The sequence below is a fragment of the Rhineura floridana genome, chromosome 13 (genome assembly GCF_030035675.1).
Source record: "Rhineura floridana isolate rRhiFlo1 chromosome 13, rRhiFlo1.hap2, whole genome shotgun sequence".
NCBI lineage: Eukaryota > Metazoa > Chordata > Lepidosauria > Squamata > Rhineuridae > Rhineura > Rhineura floridana.
The window spans coordinates 35,134,217-35,159,184 of record NC_084492.1 but is presented as its reverse complement, the minus strand read 5'-3'; the positions used below and the strand labels follow the sequence as shown (position 1 = coordinate 35,159,184).

Here is a 24,968-nt window from a genome sequence, read left to right as displayed (position 1 = left end):
AACCAGAACTACAGCAATACTGGAATAAGGGGTGGGGTGGGTGTAAGCCCTTTGAAAAAACTTGTCAAGAGTAGAGAGAGACAACCACACTACAAGTGGCTCACGATCATTAAATGCGACATGGCCAGTGTACATCTCCACTGCTCAGTGCTAGAGAAGTTGGGTCCTAGATTTGATTTCTGACAACTCTTGGTTGGTATGAAAGTGATCCCTGTCAGTGTAAGCAATACTGAACTACATGGACCAATGGTTTTATTTAGTATAAGCATGAAATCCAAATTTCTGGACAGAAACAGTGGGGCTCAATGGAGCAGTGTAACCACTGCTGCATGCGACAGCCCTGATGCTCATGCCTCCTAGGGCAGAAAGGGAGGTCGTGTAGGTAATAAAGACTGTTTTGTTACACCAGTTCTCAGACTGGTGCAGCAAGAAGACACAGATCAGGCCCTGTTCCAGGCACTTCTGCTAGCCTCTGCCTGTCTGTGGGGTGCTACTTGCCAGCCGAGCCTCAAATCCTAGCATAGTGGATCAGCAGTTTGGACTGCTTTATACCAACTAACACTATTGGTCCATCCAGTTCAGTATTGTCAACACTGACTGGCAGCAGCTCTCCAGGGTTTCAGAGTATCTTCCCTCAGTATGCCAGGGATTGATGTCTGGACCTTCTGCATTCAAAAAAGATGCTCTACCACTGAGCAACAACCCTTCCCCCAAATATTTCTAAATTTCAGTAGTTAAGCCACTCCCCCCCAAAGGCTAGCCAGAGAGAGCACACAGGGGCAATAGACTCCACTTGTGCTCACCTGACTGCTATTGCTACTTGCCCAATTACACCACTGAAAAGGAAACTTAACTGTAAACAGAATATCCAAGCACAGAAATCAGAAATATATTTAGGGATGTCAATAAGATCAACTGCACAGGTTATACTAAGAGAAGACAGTAATATCTAGTGGATATAAAATTAGTCTTAAACATCCATGTCATCATATGTCAGACAGGAACACACTGTCAGTCTTCCCCAACATGGAGCCCTTCAAATGTTTTGGACTTGACTCCTGTCAGTCCCAGCCAACGCAGCCATGCTTGCTGGATTTGATAGGAGCTGAAATCCAAAATACCTGGAGAACAGCAGACTGGGGAAGGATAGTCCAAGTAATTCTCAACCTCAGTTGCCTATCTGTAAAATGGGGAACAGCAATTTATTTCACAAGTTTTTGGTGAGAGCAAAGAGCATGGGCAAAACCAAGCAACGTGACAGTAACATACAACTTCAAAATGGCCACACTCACTTTTGGCTTGTCGTTTGCTATATTTCTCAATGCACTGATCTAATATAATTCACATTTTTATTTAAAACCCATATTCAACAATTAGATCCTAACCACAAAGTAACAAGTGAGCTATCAAGGTGCTGCTGACTTCCAATCCAGATCCAAATGATCAGGCACTTTCCATAGGAGGATTCAGATTTTGGTGTAAACAATATCTGTGAGTCTCAGTTCTGAATGCTTCTATTTCTTTCCTTTAAAAAAATCAAGTTATACTTGCTAAAACTGTAAACCGCCCAGAGAGCTTGTAAACCGCCCAGAGAGCTTGTAAACCGCCCAGAGAGCTTGTAAACCGCCCAGAGAGCTTCGGCTATGGGGCAGTATACAAATGTAATAAATAAATAAATAAAATTCTGGAAAAACAGAAGGGAGCAGAAGAACCGGAAGACCAAGGAACCTATCCTTCTCCTTCAGGCTTCTCTATTGTGGTGTGCCCTTATCCTCCATTTTACTTCAGTGAGGCTGATTGCAGACTATTCTTCAATCTTGTAATATTTTTAGAAAGGCCTGAAGGTGGAATCATGCCTCAACGCATGAGAGACTGCAACTACATGACCTTTAGATGCAACTTCCAACAAAGGGTATCTTCCCAGTTACCTTTTTACATCCCATGTATTTACTTATCCTGACTATGCAACAAACAGAAATATAAATCTACTGACAATTAGTACCCATCCAATGCTTTTAACTCTAACTGTTATTACAGACAAGAACGTATAGCAAACTACAACTGTGAGCAAAGAAAAAACTTCTTAGGTAAACATATGAGAATGAAAGACTGAATGAATGGATGCAAGTCACCCTAAACACCGCCCATCTTAAAAAGTTCTTGCTCTGCACAATGCAAACCTTAGCACTTTTTCCTCCTCTCTCCCCTCCCCTGGAGAAGCCAATACCTACTGCCTGGGGTTTGCTGCCCTTTACATTTTTTTACCCTGGTCACTGGCCAGATTTCAATTCCTCCCTCCCAAGTTAATCCACTAATCATGTTTTTTAAAAAATGCATTAGACCTTTTCACCCATTCCAATAAAGACTGAGGCTTCCACACTATGCATACTTACTTGGGAGCAAAGCCCTATAAAAGAACATAGTATTATTCACTTTTATTAAACCTGCTCAAGGATCAGCCCCAACCAGTAGTGTAGTGGTAAATTCAGAAGTGCAGGGTCCCTTCATGATAGTCATGCCACACACCCTTCACAGCCACACCCCCTCACTCGCTTGCTCTGTGTCATCACCTTCACAGTCCTCAGTCCTTCCCCACACATCTTCTCCCACAACAACAGATGTCCTTAGCAGCCAGTCAGCATGAACAGGGAGTGTGTTAATTACTGAGAAGAGTCTTCTCATTGTCTGACTCAACTCCTTTCACTCCAATTGTCTCCAATCAGCAAGAAAGGACAAGGAAGCACGTAGGAACCTGGCTGGAACCCTGCTTCCAAGAAAGTAAAGGGTCTGAGACCCTGGACAACTACACCCATGGCCCCGACCTGCAAAGCCAATGGTCTGGGATGAAGGGAGTTGCAGCCAAAAACAACTGCAGTAAAGCTCTGTAACTGAATGCTGGGAAGCTTACCCCTGAAGGAGGTATCAGGTTGAAAAGCTGCAATAAATCAATGAGACTTACTCTTGAATAAACCTACAGCAGTTTACCTACAACTAAGCCCCCACAACTGAATCCAGGCTTACTCCCCCCCAAAAATACAAAGGATCACACTGTAAGGTTGCCCCAATCCTACCAGGACACTCTTTACCTGGGAGTAAAGCCCCATCACTGAATGTTAGCAAGATTCACTTCCCAGTAAACCTGTTCAGGCTTCAAAGCTGCTGCAGCAGCACAACACCCTATGCAGCCTCTTTAACCTGTGAGTTAAAAAAAAGAAAGTCCCTACCACAGTAAAACCCATTAAGAACACATTAAATAGTAGTTTATTATTTGTCATTGTGTTTTAAAGTAAATCAGGGCTGGATCCAACACTAGTTCTGCTCAAAGGAGACACACTGAAGTTAATGGACGTGACTTAACTTAGGTTCATTAACTTCCACGTGACGACTCTGACCTTGACTGAGTTGGATACAACCCAATGAGTTTTGCTTCCCGAGTAAACCTCCTCAGGAAAATGCTGCCACGCAACTGTAGCAAAGCAACCCCTATCCCCACCCATGCTTAACCGGAGGAGGAGGAGAGAAAATATAAAATCCCCAAGGGGGCTGAGCCTAAACCGTGCTTCAAACTTCCCTCCCTAGTATATTTTAAACATGTTCGCCCATAAAGTTCAATGGAGATTCGTTCCAGCCCCCCCCTTCCAACCCTCCTCTTCCAAGTAAAGTGTGCTAATGGGGCAGCAGCAGCCCTTACTAGCGAGTAAACCCTGGCACCCCGAGACTGGCTCCGCTCCTCCCCGAGGCGAGCGCGACGCCGCCACCTCCTTCAGCAACAGCACCAGTAATCCCAGCCCCTCTTCGGAGAGACGAGGCGCCCCGCGGCCAGCCGCTCGCCATGACACACGCGCGCAACTCAATGAGGCTGCAGAAACCGGGCGGGTAGGCCCGGCCCTTCCCAAGCCAGCCACACGCAGCGTGCTCCTGCCCCGGGGGTGAGGAGAAGGCCATGCCAGGCCCGGCCACACAGAGCGGAGGGAGGCACCGCTGAGGGAAAGGCATAATGAACGGCTGAGGGGTTTTACCTGCGCGCTGTGGACTGCCATAGCGCCCCTGTCCCCGCTCAGGAGAGGGGGAAGAGGAGTAGGAGGCAGCGAGCTCGGGGTCTCCCTCAACGGCTCACGCGGCGAACTCCGCCGCCGCCATCTTCTCTCTCCGCGCACCCACACCACACACAGGGGGAGGGCGGGCCAGCGCGAGGCGGGGCGGGCAGCTGCGCTTGCGCAAGGGCACGCTCACGCTCCTAGGAGTCACAGGTCGCGCCGCGCGCGCGCAACCCTGTCACGCACACGCGCGCGCGCACCTTGAAGAAAAAGGACTCCTGGTTCCTTGTTTCTTTCGCGCGTGCGTGATCGAGATTGACAGGAGGGTGGGAGGGAGCTACGGAAAGAAAGAGAGAGAGAGAGAGAGAGAGAGAGAGATTTTCTGCGCATGCGTAGGTGCTTCGGCAAAATATTGCTATGGAATCAAGGGCGGAAAGCAAGGCGGGGAGAAATGAAAGGTTGGTGAAACGGCGCGCGTGTGCAGCTCTTCCAGGCTGTTGAGCATAGGATGCAAGATAAGTCTTGCTGCTGAGTGCGAGGGAAAGGAGGGGGCATTCTGCGCATGCGTCACAACGCAAGCGAGGAAGGGGAACGTGACGCAAGGTGTATGCTGCGCTTGCGTGGTTCGGCTGCCGAGCTTGAGAGCGCGCGGAGGCCCTCTGTACCAGATAGGTCGGAAGGGTGTTTTACGCGTGCGCAGCACAATCGAAGCCTAGGGACGTTCGATTTGGTGCGCCGGTGCAAAGGAAAAACTGGCAGGTTCGCGCAGGCGCTGTGCTTGGAAGATGTGAATGAATCGAGGGCAGCAGCCGTGACAAGAGTTTTTGTTGTTGCTTTACTGCATCTTCTCATTTTTTTCTCTTCTGACCCTTAAAGGCAGTTTTGCTTGCAATTATATCTTCAAATATTATTGATACCCTCCAAAAAACCAACCGAAGCAAAATCCAGAAATCCAACAGGTGCAGCAGGAGATGCGTGGCTCCCACGTCTATAAATGCCCAACGCGTTCGGAGCAAATGGCTTTTCATTAGGGGAAATCTATTACAGTCCCTCAAATAACTTGATCTGAAGCAGCCATTAGTCCACCGATTCTGACAGTGGCAACTGCACTTCTAGTCTGTATACGCCACAGGACTGTTTGAGCCAGGCTGGTGTAATGGTCAGTGTGGGTTTGGGAAGGGAGACTTGGGTTCACATTCCCCTTCGCCGTAAAAGTCACTGGCTGATCTTGAGCCAGCCACTCTCAGCCTACCTCACAAGGTTGCTGTTGCAATATAAATGAGGGGGAGAAAGGAGAGCCATAAACTCAGAGCTCCTTACAGGAAGGGTAGGGTCAGGTAGAATAAAAGCTTTGTATCATTTCATTTTAGTATTTTTAAATTGTAAACTGCCTTGCATGTCTTGGCAGAAAGACAGTATATAAATGCAATAAATATTTGCTGTATATTGTGAACAATGAGATGCTTGGGTTCACATGTTGCCTCTAGTAAGAAATGTGGGGTTGCATTTTCCACCAGGTGAAGCTTCCCAATCTTCACGAGAAGACCCACAGAGAGCATGTTTAAGTAGTCAAGCGAACAGGTTATAAAAGCGCAGATCAGCATTTCAAGATCTGAAGTGAAGAAAGGTGCAGCCTGCAGAAGAAATGGGGCTGGTAGAAAGTGTTCCTCACTACTGCAGCACCCTATGTATCCAAAATGAGGAGTCGATCAAACAAAAATCTTAGGCTCTATACCTGTTCTGCTTGGGAAACTCATTTATCAGAGGCAAATAGCGAAGAGACATAATTCCCAGCCTCCCCCTGCTTTTCTGGATTTATCTTCAGTCTAGATGAATGTGTGTGTAAATTACTATTTGTGTTACTCTGGTTTTGGTTTTTGCAGTATTAGGCTAACAACTTCTACACTGGATATAAACCATACACCAAAAAACCTAAGTGTTTGTTTTACTCAGAGTAGACCCATTGAAATTAATGGACATAATCATGTAAGAACTATTTAAGAATTAGAGCCCAGGTTTGCTGTTTTCCTCTCCCCTCCCTGCCCCTTTTCCTTTGTGTGTTGTGTTTTTTTAGAATAACACAGGCAAGGTCTTGTTTTAATTGATTGTATGTAAACTACTCTGGGAGCCTTTTTGGCTGAAGATTACGGAGTACACATGCTCCGAATAAAAATAAAACAACATTGCATGCAACTTTTTTCATATTTACCAGTCGAATAGCTGGTTTTTAAATCATGGGGTTGGACAGGTGAAAAACACTTGTTCTAAGATACATTTCTTGTTCCAAGTGAAAAAGAGATAATGTCTATTACAGACTGGGTGTGGTGCAGGGTGCCTAAATTAACAGGTGATTTTTTTTAACAGAAGTATGTCATAAAGTCACAAAGGATTCTGGGAGGATATAGAGGTTGGGCCTCTGAAGAATGGGAAATGAGTATAGTTGTAAAATAAATACTCCACATGTTCTATATCAACTAGAGAAAATAGTCCCGGGAGAGCTGTCTCCAGGATTTCCAGAAGGTGGGATTTGTGATCATGCTGAATTAATAGCCCATTAGGTTTGGGGTAGTTGTTGAAAACTAACTTTTGGCGATTCAGCACTAAAACCCAATTTTTGCCAGGCTTTATCTGCTTTTGAAGAGGATTTCTGGTCAACAAAATATGTTCCCAAGGATCTTGTATATCGGTCCTCCTCATCTGGTCCTGGGATACCAAGTGCTGTGTGGAGGAGCCAAAATTAGTTTCAAAAGGAAACTTGTCATTCCACAAGTTCCTTACTCTTGACTTTCTCCCTGGTATTTTGCTCAACTTTCTGTTTAGGACTTTCACTGATATTTTGTTCAGTTTTTTGGTTGGGGCTTTTCTCTAATAGTTTAAAAAGTTTTCCCAAGTCCATTTTCTTATAATGCATTGGCTTTGTATTTTTATTATTTTTGCTCTTTTTAAAGCTATTTACCCTCTTCTTTAAAATATTAGGTCTTTTCTGTTCGACGCTGTTTGTCTATTTGTTTGCGATTTGTGATTACACATATCGCACAAGTCCGTTATCAGGCTTTCCTCTCCACTCATCATCCTTTTATGTGTTTCCACCAGAGTTGTCAAGAGACTGTTACAGATAGAAAGGATATTATATGTTCAATCTCTTTCATCAGTAAATAAATCCAACCCTCAATTGGTAAGCAGACACTTTGTGGTGACTCGCATTGGGTTGAACAATCTTTTTTATTTGTCTTATCCTCGTTGATGGCCAGCTCCTCAGGTTGCTTAGACATTAACTAGTTAAATTGGTCATTTCACTGATTGTTCTTTGCAAATGTCTGAGTTAACCCTATAGATGAGTTGTGCTAGCTGCTAAGTTAGCACAGGTTAGGGTTTCACTGTAATCTTGGGTGTTTCCATTGCAGTCTAGAGTCCACTCTAAGATGAAACTTGGGGTATACAAGGGTGTATGTTCAGGCTCTTTTATCAGTTCTCTATTTGTAAAAAACTGAGTTATTTTTGTCTGTTTTTTAAGTTTGTTTAAAGGGGCTTACCCTTCGAGGGGAACAATGCCCTGAGTCCTGTAGCCTTTTCTGGTTAGCACCATATCTTTTAATGTAAATTCCGACTCTGGCTTCCCAAGGTGAAAGTTTGAGCTGTTCAAACTGTTTTCAGTAATGTAAATGCAAGTGCCCCAATTTACGCAGTTCACTGCTCTCTGATGCAGCTGCAAGGGCACCTTATCTCTTGTTCCTCTTCTCTGCTTCTGGTCAGTTCACTATGTTCGTATAAACTTCGGAAAGAGATCTCTTTGTTTTCTCTTGTTAGCTAGCGGAGCTGGCAGAGATTCCTAGAGCACCGGGTGAGTAAGAGTATATGCGGCTACTATATGCCAGCTATAAGTCACGCTGAGCTCAATTGAGTTAAAACAACTGACGTAAAAATTAAAAACTAAAAATTCAAAAAATTAAAAGTTCAATTTTTAAAAGTTTTTTAAAAATTATACTTTAAAAGAAGTGGGGAAGGAAAACACAAACATATGTGCTCTTCTAATCAGCCACTTATCAGGATGCGTAGTAAAAAGATATATGTGGAGCTCCAACCAAACACTCCTGCTCAGGCGCCATCTTCCCGCAGCTCCCTCGGGCCCCTTCAACAAAGCTACAACAAATTAATTTGCTTGGATTGGGGAATTTCTGATGATGAAATTTTCTCATGGGGCGTTTTGCTATTAATCACCCTGCTGATGTAACCTCTCTTGTTCTTGTGATTACCATGCCGCTATAGGACAAATTCTGCTAGAAGAAATTGTAATGTGTCAAAAAAGGTGGCTGGGGACATCTGTTTTGAAAACAAAGGAAGAAGCTGGAAGACAAGAGTGAAGCAGGCGGTCTTAAAAACTGGAATAGAGTAAAGTCTTGCCCTTCAAATCTAACTCATCAGATGTAGCTATGAGATGGAGGTATGCCTTTAATTATGGACAACACTGTGTACCAACTCAAGCAGAAGAGTGAGGCATCTGAAGTGGGAGCGAGTTGCTTGGGTTTAAAATGTTAGGCACACTGCGTATGATAAGCTGTGCTTGGTAAAGTCTCCTAAATCTGAACGAGACATCGCTGAAACTATTCTAGAGTAGCTATTTTGTAATTTCCAGTCGATCTGTAAATTCCTGTAATGGGGTCAGGTACCTGAAACAAGGAGACAGCTTTTGTCTCCTGTTGTGTTGAGGCCCTTGTATTTTGGCTGGAACTGTCCCTCTGTGTCAGTCAGACAGTACGTCCACTTTATAAAATCATTTAACAAAAAACGTAGTCCTGCACACCTGTGAGCAAGAAGGGCATGGAGATGCTTGGGTGCATCCAGCAAAGCAACCCTTCTTTGAGGAGAAAGAATTTGCTAATGAAGAAAAAATGTTACTTGACTCCTTTTGTGCACTGCCCCATAGGCCCAAGAGGAAATCATGTTGAGATTAGACCTTTTGAAATCAAATTTGGAAGCCAATCGCTAAGGTTAAAAAGCTGCCCAAACAAAGTGAAGGTACATGGTGATTCAGTGCAACCGCTTGAAAACACAAAAAGGAGTGATGAAGCTACCGCAGGACCTGAAGAGGTACAGAAACGTGCCCCGAGTTTTCAAGTTACTGCCGAACTCAATCTACTATCAAAGGATAATCCTATTTGGAATGACCTAACCATTACAACACCAACTATAAATACTCTGAATAAGAAGCCTACCACCTGGTTTGAAATGAGATTTTTAGAGGAGAAGGAACGTGGTTCACCGACAAAGTTAACCAATCCTACTGGTTGTGTAGTAAATCAAGCACCCTGGATGAATTCAAATGTCATCAAGCTGAGTTCTGGTATGAAAGGAATTGAACACCTAGAGGATGAATTTGAAACTGTCGAGGTGCCCCATAAAAAATCTGAAACAGAGAAAGAAGGACCCTTCCTCAGTGAACATGGGTGGGCGGTGTCCTCAAAGAAAAGATCTTATGAACAAAGACCAATCTGCACAAAGTGTGAAAATCCAGAAAAATCCCCAGTGGAAAAAAATCACAACAGCCCAAGAATCATCTGACATTACTGTCCTGGAACATCGCAGGCTGGCAATGCAAAGCCACCAATTCTACCTTCTTGGACTTTATAAACATGCATGATATTATATTGCTTCAAGAAACATGGGCAAAGGAGGGCTTGGTTTTAAATAGCTTTCCTGCTTATTGCCTTGATGCAGTTCCCAGCTCTGGGGGGGGGGTGTCACCCTACGGGAGGTTTTGGGGTTGTGGTGTCCACTGCCATCCAAGTGGTTACTAGCACACCAGCCCCCCCTGGTCCACACTGCAACCTCCTTGGTTATCAAGTATGGGTCGATCAGTCTATTGATAATAAATGTTTACCTGACCCCGCAGAGATATAAACAGCAGATTAAGGAAAACTGGTCCAAATTAGAAGATTATATCACCAAACTGACGGCTTTGTACCCAAAATCCTTTGTAATAGTGGCAGGTGATTGAAATGCCAGAATAGGTCAGAATGATCTGCTGTATTCCCATTTCCATGAATGCCCGCCCAACCATGAGGAGACCCATATAGTTCCCATTAGACAGTCCAAAGACAAGGGCTGTAACTACGCTGGCCTTTGTCTAATGCAAATGGTTAACAGACTGGACCTAGTAATATTAAATGGGAGTATAGAAGGTGACATTAATGGCAAATTCACATTCCTTTCAGGGTTAGGAGCCTCCACAATTGATTATTTCATCATTTTATATGATCTACTGAACCTAGTGTCTTGTAAGGTGGGCAAGCATATGGAGAATGAGCATTTATCCATGGTTCTATCCTTGAAACTCTGATCTCAAAACATTTACGCAGATTATGAACTGTTGCTAAACTCTGAGGCAGAGTCAAAAACCATGACCCAGCAGTGTGATGCTGCAGCAAAAAAGGCAAATGCGGTTTTGGGCTGCATAAACAGAGCTATAGTTTCCAGGTCGAGGGAAGTAATAGTCCCACTATATTCTGCATTTCAAAATGTAGTCAACATTACTACCATCAAGGGAGAGCTCGCACCCATACAGGAAATCCACTACGGCTTTGAGGCCAACGTAGGACGCTCCAAAGATCTCAACCTCTTTCTGATAGGCTTCCCGCATCCCAATGGTGAACATGGAGTTGAAGTAATCACTGCAGACAGCTAAAATATTCCGATGGGCGGGGATCCTCTGCTCATCCGCAACCAGAACAATGTCACAGAAGAGACCCCGGTGCCTCTGTTCATTCAAGCTCTGAAGAACTAGAGTGGAGTCATCAGCCCATTTGTACACCTGAAATAAAGCAAAAGGATGTCAAACCAGTCTGGTGTAGAGGTTAGAGTGCCAGAATGGGACCTTGGAAACCAGAGTTCAAATCCGCGCTTGGCCATGAAGTTTACTCGGTGACCATAGTCTGCCGTCACCATTGCAATTGCTACGACAGGCAGAAAAACCATTAAATGGTCTGGCAAGACCCTCAGCAATTTTAAAGTGGTCCATGGGGAAAGGTTTGGGAACCACTGTCCTAGATGGACACATGGTTTGACTCAGGATAGGGCATCTTCCTCAAATGGAAAGATGTATTACTGAACACCAAACTCAGGATCATTCAGACCATGGTATTCCCAATCTCTATGTATGAATGTGAAAGTTGGACAGTGAAATAAGTGGCTAAGAGAAAAATCAACTCATTTGAAATGTGGTGTTGGAGGAGAGGTTTGCAGATACCATGGACTGTGAAAAAGACAAATAATTGGGTGTTAGAACAAATTAAACCAGAGCTATCACTAGAACCTAACGTGATGAAGCTGAGGTTATCATACTTAGGACACATCATGAGAAGGCATGATTCACTAGAAAAGACAATAATGCTGGGAAAAACAGAAGGGAGTGGGAAAAGAGGAAGGTCAAAGAAGAGATGGATTGATTCCATAAAGGAAGCCACAGACCTGAACTTACAAGATCTGAACAGGGTGGTTCATGACAGATGCTATTGGAGGTCGCTGATCCATAGGGTCACCATAAGTCATAATCAACTTGAAGGCACATAACAACAACAACAAGGGCATCTTTCTAAGTTTGTAAGAGCCAGTGGTCTCTTCATCAGACAACAGCGCAGTGAACTAGGGTTAGCCATTTTCTAATTTAGAGCACATGTGCTTTTAGAACCAACTTAAAGCAATTTTTAACAGCATCTATCTAAACTTCTAAAGCAACTGGCACTGTTTCTTAGGACAATCTCATACTTAAACATTTTTCCGGGGCAAGAGTCCTTTGTAAAGACCAGCATAAGTGGAAAACGGGGGAGTGCCATTTTTTCGTCTATTGTTTGGAAGCCACTGACTGTCACATGCAAAATGACTGTTAATTCCAGGGTATGAAGCAAGAGACATGCAACCCTCCCACATCAGGCCCATCTGAACCACACATTTCAAGCAGTATCATACTACTTTAAACAGTCATGGCTTCCCCCAAAGCATCCTGGAAACTGTAGTTTGTAAAGGGTGCTGACAGTTGTTTGGAGACCTCACAGAGCTACAATTCCCTCTTCCCAGGGACCTCTGGGAACTGTAGCTATGTGGGGGGCTTCAAACAACTCCCAGGGGGTTAAGTTCCCATCTGCCAACATATGAAGATGCATAAAGTCACAGACCTTTGAGGATTCACATATCTTGTCTGGGTGAGGAATCCTTGCTTGTCTAGTTCCCTCCATCATTGTGTAGCTTCTTACAATCCTTGGGGTGCAGAAAACAAACATAAATAAAAAAGAGCCCTATATCACCCAAGGCACCTCCTATAGTCAGTTGCTTAGATTGGGAGTGGGGAATCTTTTTGGGTCCACAGGTGGCATTACCCCAGTGGACTGCTGTCAGGGGCCACATTCCAATACTGGATGTGACCCAGCCTGAAAGCAGGCAGAAACTATACACGCCTACCCTGGAGCAAGTCCCACTGAGTTCAATGGGGCTTAAGTAAGTGACAATATTTACCATTATTTTATTTATTTATTATATTTATATCCTACCTTTCCCTCTAAGGAGCTCAAGGTGGTGTACCTATTTCTCCTCCCTCTCAATTTTATCCTGACAACAACCCTGTGAGGTAGGTTAGGCTTAGAGATAGTGACTGGCCCAAGGTCACCCTGCAAGCTTCATGGCTGAGTGGGGATTTGAACTCTGGCCTCCCAGGTTGCTGATCAGATTTAAAAAAATGCCTGCAATAAATATGGATATACCTTCAATGAAACGGGTCAGGGAAGATATTTTTTAAACATATACTTTTTAAAACTGCAGGTTGCAAAAGCCATCTTAAAAGATACATCCTCTTCAGTGTGCAAAATAAGTGAAAATGCCTCTTTTAAGAGACACCAGCTGCCAAGGAGAGGGTGAAGGTTGGGAGGCAGAAAGCGACATTCAAGCATGGCAACTCAGATGCTTAAATAGTATAAGGAGCTGCTTGGTCTATCTAGCTCAGTATTGTCTACACTGACTGGCAGCAGCTTTCTCAGGGTTCAAGCCAGGAGTCTACCCCTGCTCTACCCAACTGAACCTGGGGCCTTCTGCATGCAAAACACATGCCCTGCCGCTGAGTTGTGGTCCTTCCCCAAATAATCCAAAGGGAGAAAACTAGCCCGGAAATCCAGGACTGTAGTTGGAAAACAAAAAAAAAATCCTCCTAAGTGTGTCCAGGGAGAGGTGGCAACATGCACCCCCTGACCAAATGGGATCGTCCCACACACAACACCCACCCACATCCCACTACGCTTCTCTGTACCAAAGGCAAGGATATACCAATAGAGACAACAATTGCATGTTTCCATCCTTCAGGTAACATACCTGTTTTCCACACCGGATTATAAAAGGTAAGAAGTGCTACCATACACGCACTAGGTAAGTGTCAAAACATTTCATATCCTATATTGTCTTCCCCAGGAGAAGTATCCTTTCTTCTATTCACTGCAGTTTCCAATTCCCAAAGAGAAAAATCTATATTCAAAGCATCATCGTCATATGGTGACCAATCATTTAAAATATCCATATTAAATTGAAGAAAACCTGTTGAAGTTTGAAAGCCTCTGACCAGTTATTGATACTACAAACCTTTTGAAATGCCTCTGACAAAATGTTAGCGTTCTCAGCATCAGTAGTACAAACTCCTGAGCCAGTGACCAGAGCAGGAATACTTTTCCTTGGGCCACAAATACCACTCATTGCCCTTTGCTGGCGATATACCAAAGATACCGGCTTATCCATTGTAAGATTACTACAAAAATGTCGCCAACTACCTCTCTTTGCACTTTTAAGTGTCCTTTTAACCAAGGCTTTACAACCTTTATATTCCATTCAGTTTTCCTCAGAGAAAGAACACCTAACTTTCAGAAAAGCAGCATTACAAGCACGAATCGTTCTACTGCAATCCTCAGTCCACCAGGGCACTACAGGATGAAGTCTTTGTGGTGGTCTACACTTTGGGATAGCCTGAGAAGCAGCATCCAATAAGCCATTCATAAAATTAGTATGAAACACTCCAACCTCATCCACTCCAACTAAGGAATCAAGAAAGTCCAGACACTTGCGCTGAAATAACATCCAATCTGCCTTTTTAAAATTCCACGAGGGGATCAAGTTTGTACCATCAATACCTTCCCTTTATAGATAATTTTCACAGGAAAGTGATCACTCCCCAGAGTAATTTCCTGAAAAACCTCCCATCTGCAAAGAACAGCAATAGAAACAATTCCTAAATCCAAACAAGACAGATGTCCAGTATCCGAATCAAAATGAGTAGGAGTTCCATTATTTAAAACAACCAAATCAATATCATCACAAAACTCCTCCAAATGTTTCCCATTACTATCAATATTACTACTGCCCCAAAGAGAATTATGACTATTAAAGTCACCACAAAAAATACACGGTTCTTTCCCCCCCTCCAAGACACTCAACAATCCTTCCACATTAATATGAAGACAAGGATTATAGACATTAACAACGCTTAACGTATCAGAGGAATCTGCTAAAGGAACATCCACTGTAGTGTTGCTAGGTTCAGGGCCTGAGACTGATGCTGTATCTTTGGGAGAAGAGAAAGTCAGCCAAATGCAGGTATTCTTGCAACACTGTAATGGGAAAAACCGCAAGGTGGAATTCTCCCTTCCCTCTCCACAACTTTTAAAGACACGGAAGACCTCTTGGTCTACTCTCACCATCGCGTTTAAACATTAACCTCTTAATGTACACCGTCCAGAGAGCTATTAGCTATGGGCGGTTTAGAAATGAAAATAAATAAATAAATAATAAATAATAAATAACTGGAGTAACTCTAGCTCCCACTAAAATCCTCTTAATATCAGCTTCAGGCACATCCAGGGGAACTCCTACTTCAACTTCCCTCATCTCAGCCAGAAAACGAGGCAGGTGACAAGATACTTTGTTTCCCTGAAGTCCTGAGATTTAACACTTTATCAGACTGTTCCTTGCTCTTACATTCCACTAATAAATCACCTCCTTGCATGCGTGGCGCCTGGAGTATATCCCCCAACAGCTTTCTTTAACCACTCTGCCAACTTTACCGGATTCACATCTCCTACTTTTATATCTTGCGCAACTGATTTAATCACGACAAAATGCCCCGACTCCTTCCTTCCCTGAGTAAAGTCAGCAACACCACCCCCACCACCAGCAGACCCCAATTTCTTCTTATTAGCCTGAGTTCCTCCCTGCACTCCCTTCTCGAGTCCCTCTTCCGCACGACCCTCTTTACTCTTCCTTACATTAGACGGCAACATTTCCTCCATCCTCCTTCACACGTACTCACACACCACACAAACAACAGAGCTTGGGAAAGTTACTTTTTTGAACTACAACTCTCATCATCCCAATCCAGTGGCCATACTGGCTGGGGCTGATGGGAGTTGTAGTTCAAAAAAGTAACTTTTCCAAGCTTTGCACACACCACTTACCCAAAAAACAGCTTCAGTTCCTCCCTACTCTAGATCTCCCTAGCACCACAACTTACCCAATGACAACTGGAGCCAGGTGCTCCTAGAAAAGAAGAAAACCGATCTCTCGTCTCTCACACCTCGACGCGGACGAGTGCAAGCCAGTCTTGGAGCAGCGGCAGTTGCTGCAAGAGGGGGAGTCAGGCCTCCTCCTGGCCTTGACATTCCGCTCAGGCTGCAGGAGGAGGAAGGCGCCTCTCTCCTTGGACTGGGAGGGACCCTACACCTGCACTTGGCTGACTTTCTCTTCTTCTAAAGATACAGGATCTGTCTCAGGCCCTGAACCCGGCAACCCTAGAAGGTACCGAGGCAGCCTGGTTGCTGTTTGCAGGCGAGAACGAGCAGGCCAAGGGCAGCGTTTCCTACAGGGAGGCAAGCCCCGCTGAAAGGAACAGGTCCGACTCCTGCTGTCAATGGGTTTTGGCTTAAGGCTTTTAAGGAAGTGAATTTCGTCACCGAACACAGTTATTTCGTCTTTTCCCACATTGCTAAGTTTGTCTGGGGGCCGGGATATAAAGATCCGCTTCCTAAAGAGGTGGCAACCCACTTTCTTATTCGTTAGCTTATTGATTTGTTCTAGACATATTTATATAGCGCACTCCTGCACACATCAGGACAGCGTACAGCCAAGTTGACAGCAATGCAAAGCAATCCTTAAAATGACTGGCTTCTCTTTGTATTTTTCGATATCCTTTTGCCGATTCTCAATATGCAGTCAAGATATTTTTAATGTCCTGCTTTTGCACCCCACTGTTTTGGCTGATTTGTTATGCCTAAAAAAAGGGGGGGACATGATTGGATACTCAAGAGATGTTTTAAACGGCTGTATGGTCCTGTCGGTGCAAAAACATCTTCAAGAGATGCCTGAAAGTCAAAAGCAAGGATGCTGCCCTTGGACCTCTATAGCTAACAGCACTTCTCCAGATGATCTCAGTGACTGGGCTGGGATATAAGGGCTCAGGTGGTCCTTAAGGTATCCTGGACTCAAGTTGTTCAAGGTTTTGTAGATCAGCACAAGAGCCCTGAACCTGGCCTGGTAGCATATGGGCAGCCAGTGCAAATGTTCTAGCAGGGGTGTCATATGCTGTTGGCCATCTGCCCCCATCAGCATTGCATTCTGCACCAGCGGGAGCTTCCACACCAAGCCCAAGGGCAGCCCCACATCGAGCGCAGTGCAGTAATACAGCCTTGAGGTTATCAGTGCATGGACTAAAAAATGTAAATGTACTGCCTTCAAGCTGATTCCGACTTATGGCGACCCTATGAATAGGGTTTTCATGAGGCTGAGAGGCAGTGACTAGCCCAAGGTCACCCAGTGAGCTTCATGGCTATGTGGTTATTCAAACCCTGGTCTCCCAGGTCATAGTCCAACACCTTAACCACTACACCACACTGGCCAAGTTATCCCAATCCAAATATGGCCGTAGCTGGTGTACCAGATGATGCTGGTAAAAGGCTCTACTAGCCACTGATATCACTTAGGCCTCTAATGATAAAGATGTCTCCAGGCTACTAGAGAATAGTTTGTGTAAAAGAGCCTCCGTCTAGTGCTTAAGGACTGCAACGGTTTTAACATTAAGGACTATGAATGTTAGTACCAGAAAGTGTGGCCAGCAGCTTTGCTGGAGGAGCTTATCCAGAAACTGAACACTGCTAGAAGCCACGCCCATGGCACATTTGCCACAGTGTAGTGTAGCTTTATTAAATACACCAGTAGGACCATAGGAATCTGCCTTATACTGTTGGTCCATCTAGCTCAGTAATGTCTACATTGACTGCCAGCAGCTCTCCAGGATTCCAGGCAGGAGTCTCTCTCAGCCCTACATGGAGTTGCTAGGGCCCAGGGTAGAACCTGTGTCCTTCTGCATGCAAGGCAAATGCCGTTCCACTGAGCAACAGCCCTACCCCTTGTGGAATGAAGAAAGTTTAAAAAAGTAAAGTAATAAAGTAAGGGGGGAAAGAAAGTGCCCAGCCTCCATCAGCGACATTATTTGTGGATACAATGACAAAAAGAATTGGTTCATGGAATCAGACAAGTGTCTGAAGCCCGCAAAGAAAAACAAAGAAAAACAATTTTGAGTAACTCTACAGCTGCATACACAGCATACATTTAAAGCACACAACTTCCCCCAGAGAACCCTGGGAACTGTAGTTTGTTGCAGTGCTGGGAATTGTAGTTCTGTGAGGGGTGAACTTTAGTTCCCAGCATTTGGGGGGCCAGGGGAACCATGTGTTTTAAAGGTATGGTATGTATGCAGCCACTGTGCATTTATTTACCATCCTATCTGATGGATCGCAAACCAAGATTTGTCACAACCTTCACCCTTCACATTTATTATGTTTTGTGTTGTATTTTATTATTTGTATTATATTGCATATTGAACAATGAATAAAAACTATTTTTTAAAAAACACTTCTGAGTAAATAGGGGGATGGTATATTTGGATTAGATGGAAGGTAGGGAGATACGAACTGCAATTTTGATGATGATGACATCATGTGAATGCTGTCAAAAACTTGAATGTGTAAACAGCACTGAAGCCATAATAAACTGCCATGTGAAGCCCCTGTAGTCCAAACAACTGGAGTATAGCAGGCTCAGGAAGGCTGTTGCAGACAATCCTGAATTCTATCAGCCTATGTTGCTTCCTGTGTTTAATCTACCCAGCTTAAAAAGAGCTTGAGTCACTTCCAAACAACCTGTTTGTTGAGCATTTATCCTGATTTGTTTGCAGGAATGTCAGAAGGTCTTGCATCAAGCAATTGTGATCTCAAGCTTTCCAGTGCATTTCCCCATTACTTTACTTACTGCAAAAAATCCAGTCTTTGGGGAAAATGGGTTTGTTGTGCAAGACTTCCATATTGACTTTATTTATTTATTTTGTTACATTTGTATACCGCCCCACAGCCAAAGCTCTCTTTAATTATGCAGCCTGAATTTGCCAGTATGTGATTGAATCCTACAAGAAAATAATAACAGTCTGGAAGTGCCCTTGGGCTTTTTTATTAGACAGACAGACAGAAAGAAAGAAAGAATCTTTGCTCCCAAAGGCTGGGAAAGGTTTCTGCACTTGCTCACAGGCACATTAATCAGGATTCTAGAACTGCATTCAAAATAAATAACAGCTTTGCAACCTTTCAAAGCAGATAGCAGAGCAGAGGTTTCGTGAGACTCCAAGAGAGGAGGGACACTTTATGTATGTATGTATGTATTTATGTATATGCTGCCCTTCCTCCCAATAGGAGCCTAGGGCAGCAAACAAAAACACTAAAAACACTTTAAACATAAAAACAGACTTTAAAATGGATTAAAACAAAACATCTTTAAAAACATGTTAAAACATCTTTAAAAACATATTTTTTTTTAAAAAAAGTGTTAATATCTTAAAAAGCAATTCCAAGATGCAGACTGGGATAAGATCTCTACTTAAAAGGCTTGTTGAAAAAGGAAGGTTTGCAGTAGGTGTCAAAAAGATAACAGAGATGGCACCTGTCTAATATTTAAGGGGAGGGAATTCCAAAGGATCGGTGCCACTACACAAAGGTCCACTTCCTATGTTGTGTGGAACAGACCTCCTGATAAGATAGTATCCAGAGCTTGGAAAAGTTACTTTTTTGAACTACAACTCCCATCAGCCCCAGCCAGCAGGCCACTGGATTGGGCTGATGGGAGTTGTAGTTCAAAAAAGTAACTTTTCCAAGCTCTGATGGTATCTACAGGAAGCCCTCACCTGCAGAGTGCATGAGGGTATGTAAGGGGTAAGACAATCTTTCAGGTATCCTGGTCACAAGGTTCCCAAAACCAGAACCTTGAACTTAGCCCAGTAGCAATAAGCAGCCAGTGCAATTCTTTCAGCAGCAGAATGACATATTGGTGATAACCCCCCCCCCAGTGAGCAGTTATGCCCCGCATTTTGCACCAGCTGCAGCTACCAGACTAACTGCAAGGGCAGCCCCACATAAAGTGAATTACAGTAATCCAGCCTGGAGGTTACCAGTGCATGGATAACACTAGTTAGGCTATCCCGGTCCAGAAATGGCCACAGCTGTCTTACCAGCTGAAGCTGGTAAAAGGTACTCCTAGCCACTGAAGTCACCTGGGCCTCTAGCGACAAAGATGGATCCAGGAGCACCCCCAGACTATGAACCTGCTGTTTCAGAGGGAGTACAACCCCATCCAAAGTAGGCAACTGACCAATTATCCAAGCTTGGGAACCACCAACCCACAGTGCCTCCATCTTACTAGGATTCAGACTTTGTTTATTGGCCCTCTGTGACGTTCCCACCTTTGGCTCCACCTGTCAGGTTCCCACCTGCTTGTGGCTACCGCCTTTCACTAGGCACCACCTCGGGACACCACCAGTCAGGATCGTCATTTTTATTTTTTCTCACTCCGCTCTAGCACAGATCTCTCAAGATCCCACTGCTAGGCAGCACCACCAGCCACTCCCTGTAAACAATACTGCTAGAGACTTCATCTCCCTATGGCTTGTTACTTTGTGTCTGGGTGCCCTTGCTGTCCACAACCCCCCTGTATCTTTGTCTATAAAGCATACAATCCTGGGTTGCTCTGGATACTTGACGATGTTACAATTTCTTCCTTTGCTGCCACCATTAGATACAGTTTCCCTTCAGCCTTGGTAATTACCCTGCCCTCCCTTCTGGTCTGTATATCCCCAGCCAAGGATCAGGCTTTTGGTAAACCAAAAAAAGTATTTACTGTATTTGATAACACTAGGAAATAACAAGATCACTTTAGGAATGTTTAACAAGCTTATGGTTTCATATAGTGTCACTCTTATGTTTCCAGTTATATATATTTTGTCCAAATATCAGTCTAATAGAATCCAAACCTCCCTCAGAACTCTGTCCACTCAATCCCAACTGCCTTCCACTTCAACTCCTTTCCAATCACTCTCCTCTCAACTCCCCGCAACAACCTCCCTGACTCAACTGTCATCCTCTCATTTATACCTTCAGCCATTCAAGCTCTCAGCCAATAGTCACCCAACATTCTCCAGCATTCGAGCCCATGTCCTCCCCCCTCTTACTCAATTCACTTACCATATATCCCTACATAAACCCACACTTACCATATTTACAGTTTTTAACATATAAGGACATCACACCCTCATCCAGCCCACCACCGAGTCCATGCACCAATCCAGGGCTTGCATGTCCTCTCCTGATTCAGAGAAAAAGAGCTTGGTATCATCAGCGTACTGTTGACACCTCACCCTAAATCTCCTGATCACCACTCCCAAGGTTTCATATAGAAGCTAAACAGCATCGGGGACAACTGCCAGGCACCCCAAAAGACAATCGCCCAATGCTATTATCTGAAAATGTCCCTGGAAATAGGATTAGAACCACTATAAAACAGTGCTTCAGATACCAATCTTACTAAATTGACGCAGAAGGATACCATGGTCAATGTTATTAAAAGTCACTGAGAGATCAAGTAAGAATAACAGGGTTGCACTCCCCCTGTTCTTTTCTCAATAAAGGTCATCCATCAGGGCAACCAAGGCTGATTCAGTCCCATAACCAGGCCTGAACCCAGACTGGAACAGGTCAAGATAATCTGTTTCATCCAAGAGTACTTGCAGTTGCTGTGCCACAACCCTCTCGATCACCTTCCCTAAAAAGGGGGTATTTGCGGGCATTTATTTATTCCCTGTCCTCTTCTGAGGCTTATATGCCCATCAGTCTCAAAGTTCTTCCAACCCAGGGATACAAAAAATTCTGTAAAACTACAAGACAGCAATCATTTTTAGCGGTCAGATATGAGGGAAGGTCTTTTTTCTGATCTCTACTAAAATCTGGGAGCCAGCCATGCTAATTTGTTAGGCACCAGGGGTTACTGGGTGCCTGGGATTGTGCACCCCTAGCTTCTCTCCTGCTCTTTGTACTGCCATGGAATCACCCAGACCAGAAGCATTCTACACCAGCAGGGGGAGACAGCAGCATCTGAAACAGAACTGGAGAATTAAAAGACAAGTATCTGATTCAAGTAATAACTTAAGAGCAAGAGTGGTCACAATTCAAGGTACAACTCAGGCAAAGGTAATGTTGACATGCCCACACATGAGCACACAGAGAGATGCGTGCAGACACCATAGCTGTGTGGTAGAGCATCTGCCTTGCATGCAGAAGGCCTCCAGGTAAGGATGGGAGGGACTCCCTGTCTGAAACTCTGGGGAATTGCTGCCAGTCAGTGTAGTCAGTACTGAGCCAGATGGACTACTGAGCCTGTCACCTTCCTAGGTAGGTTTTCCAGGCTCAGGCCATCCAAAGCAAGAGGTGGAGCCAGTGTGGGTGAAGGTATAAGGAAGGGCTGGGGAACCTGTGACCCTCCAGATGTTGTTGGACTCCCAGCCCCAGCCAACATGGCCAAGAGTTAGAGATGATTGGAGTTATTCTCCAATAACATCTGGCAGGCCAGAGATTCCTCATCCTTGTATAAGTGCTGGGAACAACATTGGTGCATGGACACAGCTAGATGGATAAAAGGAAGATCACCAGCGGTCTGGAAGGAAAGCATTGCAAGTGAATTGCACTGTAAATCAAGACTGGGCAGAAACGTAGATAGGAATCAACTGACTCCCTGTTGTCTACGATAGCAACAGCAAAAAAGCTCTCCCCTTTAAAAACACAAGAGCCCTGCTGAATGAGGCCAAAGGCCCATCTAGTCCAACATCCTGTTCTCACAGAGACCAACCAGATGCCTATATTGGGAAGTCCACAAGCAGGAAATAGGGTTCCTGGAAAAATAATGCTTGGGGGGGGGAACCAGGAGTAGGTTTCTGTGTGAGAGCACTTATAATCTTGGTTCTGATGCTGACTACAAAGTCCTGGGCTGAGCACGTATTTGGAAATACCCTTAATTCTTAGCTTATTTCCACCTACCTGAGTCACTATTTTGCACTGGATTCTGGTAGACCCAGCAATAACAAAGTAGATCCCACAATCCATGCTCAGGGCAATTCACATATACGTTGTCTTCTAAACAAGTGGCATGGGAGTGTACATTGGCTGTCTCCAGTCACATCAAAACAATATTTGGGAGCACTGCAGTGAACATGGCAGCTGCTGCAATGGAACAAGCGCTGTCCCAAGCACAGAAACTGAGATAGCGGTGCTGGTTCTAATTAACATTTATTTATTGATGGCTATATTGCTTGGTTGCTCCCTCACAAAAGTATCGCACACTGCTTCCAGTGAGCTCAGGAAGACATACTTGGAAGTAGGTTTACCCCTGCTTTTATCCACACAACAACCCTGTGAGGTGGGTTAGGCTGAGAACAGGAATGGGAGAGAAATTCGATTCAGTTTGCATTTAAAGGTAAACATACCAAATTTGCACTTTCCAAAACAGTATGGCCACTGAAACGTACACATCCTTTCAAATCTGCACTTCTCCAAATTTCACAGTGCAGTTCTCCACCCAAGCAATGTGTAGAAAAATGCAGGGTAACGTGTGCATAAAAATGCATATATTCATGAAAATAACTTACCAAAATGCATTATAAGGGGAAATTGCTTTGCAAAATGTGTATATTAGGCAAAATGGCAAAAAGAGATTTAATAGAAGTGAGATAAAAATGAGAAACTGAGATCACTAAAATTGACAGATCAATCCATCACTAGCTGAGAGAGAAAGTGAATGGCAGAGTTTAACCCTGCTATTAGGCAGAAGGAGGACTAGCCCTACCATTAGGAAGTATTGCCTCAGGTGGCAGATACTGTGAGACAACAGTGGCAACCCTACTTCTGGCCATTCCTCTAGAGCCTGCCGCTCTGATCAGAGCCATAAAGCCTGCCATCACCTTCTAAGCGGGTAGAACCCTCTAAACTCTATTCAGGTGCACTAGAGGATGCCACCCCATCACCAGTATTGAAGTAAGGTTCAAGTGCCCTGGCAAATCAACTTGGATTTGCAGGCTGGAGGGGGGGGCAGTATCTTGTCCTTTGTCTCAGGCAGCAAAGGTCATGGACTGGACCTGGCGACTGGCCTATAGCTACCCACTGAGCATCATGGCTGAGCAAGCATTTGAGCCCAGGTCTCTCCAGGGTCACACCAGTGAGGCAACAAATATTGTTTCTGTGTGAGCAGAATAAAAGCAAGGCCAACAGCAGCATTGGCAATGCTGGCTGAGGCTGATGGGAGTTGTGGTCTAACAACATCTGGAGGCACACTGGTTGGGAAAGGCTGTTCTAAATCGATTGTTATAATAAGACAGGAGAGTAAAATTGAGCAAGGTTTACTAGCTCTAGCAGAACAGAACTAATCCAAAGATGCTGGGAATATTACACACCACAATACGGTTCTTTTGAAAAGAGCATTGGTTGGAAGTTTTGTCCATTGATTTTCCACAGGGAATGCCACAAGTGTTCAGCCAGATCAATGTCGTCCAAAACTGATGTGCAGCATGAAAAGACGAATTATGGGCACATTCTCCCTTTGCGCAACGGATAGTCTCTATGCGACAATGGAGCTTTCCTTTTCCCAGATCCAGGCTGCAGTCCTATGCACATTTATCTGTGAATAAGCCCTGTTGATCGCAGTGGGGCCTACGTATGGGTACATATAAGACTGGGAAGGCCTTCCTAGAACAAAGACCTGCTGCACATAACTTCTCTAGCCACCGCGTGAGAAGAATACTATAAAAATCCTACCCCTGATAAAGAGCACTGTTTATTGGCCTGTGTATCTCGCCCCCCAAATAATAAACAATTTATAGTACTTTCAGCCTTTTGTTCTTTTCTGTCAGTATTCCAAACATTGTTAAGCCTTGTTGCAGTGGCGGCTAATGGCTCCATGTCAGCGGTGCAGTGGAATCCGCTCCGGGTTTTACTCTGAACGTTCAAGGAGCTGTCCAAGGTGAAAAACTCCTTGAACGTTCAGACTGAAACCTGGAGCAGATTCCATTGTCCCACTGACATGGCGCCACCAGCTGCCACTGCCTTGTTGTGCAAAGGTCCATGTTCAGAGCCGGGGATGCTTTGGAATACCAGTCTCTGGGGGCCAGTGAGAGAAGATTATCACCTTGGTGTCCTCCTTGTTGGCTTCTGGTGAGGCATCTTATTGGCTGCTGTGGGAAATGGGATGCTGGACTAGATGGCCCTTTGATGTGATGTCCAGCAGGGTTCTCCTTATGTTCTTATCAACCATGATAGTTAGGCATAGAACTGCCATGTTCAGAGGCAGTATACCTCTGAGTACTAGGACTTGTCAGTTCATTCTGGACTCAGTGCTGGTTGTGAATGCACATCTTGTGCCTAATTCCAGCCATAGCTGGCTGGCCAGCTATAGCCCTTTCTGGATAGGGATAGGGATAGCTTGGCCGCAGCAATCCATGCTTTGGTAACTTCCAGACGGGACTGTTGCAATGCATTCTATGTGGGGCTGCCC

General features: G+C 44.5%; 2 protein-coding genes across 7 annotated transcripts in view; both read right to left on the bottom strand.

Annotated features, from left to right (window-relative positions):
- USP10 (ubiquitin specific peptidase 10) overlaps positions 1-4,561 on the bottom strand; it is a 32,857-nt gene extending 28,296 nt beyond the window's left edge. The window contains exon 1 of one of the 3 annotated variants that reach the window (XM_061594613.1): positions 4,020-4,561. In XM_061594613.1, the coding sequence (XP_061450597.1) occupies positions 4,020-4,040 (21 nt within the window). In that variant the 5' untranslated portion in view covers positions 4,041-4,561. Of the gene's footprint in view, positions 1-3,086; positions 3,120-4,019 lie in introns of those variants that run through there. The other 2 variants (XM_061594616.1, XM_061594615.1) reach the window with 2 other exon arrangements.
- Positions 4,562-10,504: 5,943 nt separating this feature from the next.
- Positions 10,505-15,749, bottom strand: KLHL36 (kelch like family member 36). Of its 4 annotated transcripts, none has more exons than XM_061594619.1 (3): positions 15,571-15,749; positions 12,206-12,287; positions 10,505-10,845 (listed from the first exon to the last, which is right to left on the bottom strand). In XM_061594619.1, the coding sequence occupies exons 2-3, from the start codon at positions 12,266-12,268 to the stop codon at positions 10,534-10,536; spliced, it is 375 nt and encodes a 124-aa protein (XP_061450603.1). In that variant the 5' UTR covers positions 12,269-12,287; positions 15,571-15,749; the 3' UTR covers positions 10,505-10,533. The 4 variants fall into 4 exon arrangements, with proteins under 4 accessions (XP_061450603.1, XP_061450605.1, XP_061450602.1 ...); XM_061594621.1 differs by lacking the exon at positions 15,571-15,749 and adding an exon at positions 15,515-15,558; XM_061594618.1 differs by lacking the exon at positions 15,571-15,749 and adding an exon at positions 15,326-15,452.
- Between the last annotated feature and the right edge of the window lie 9,219 nt (positions 15,750-24,968).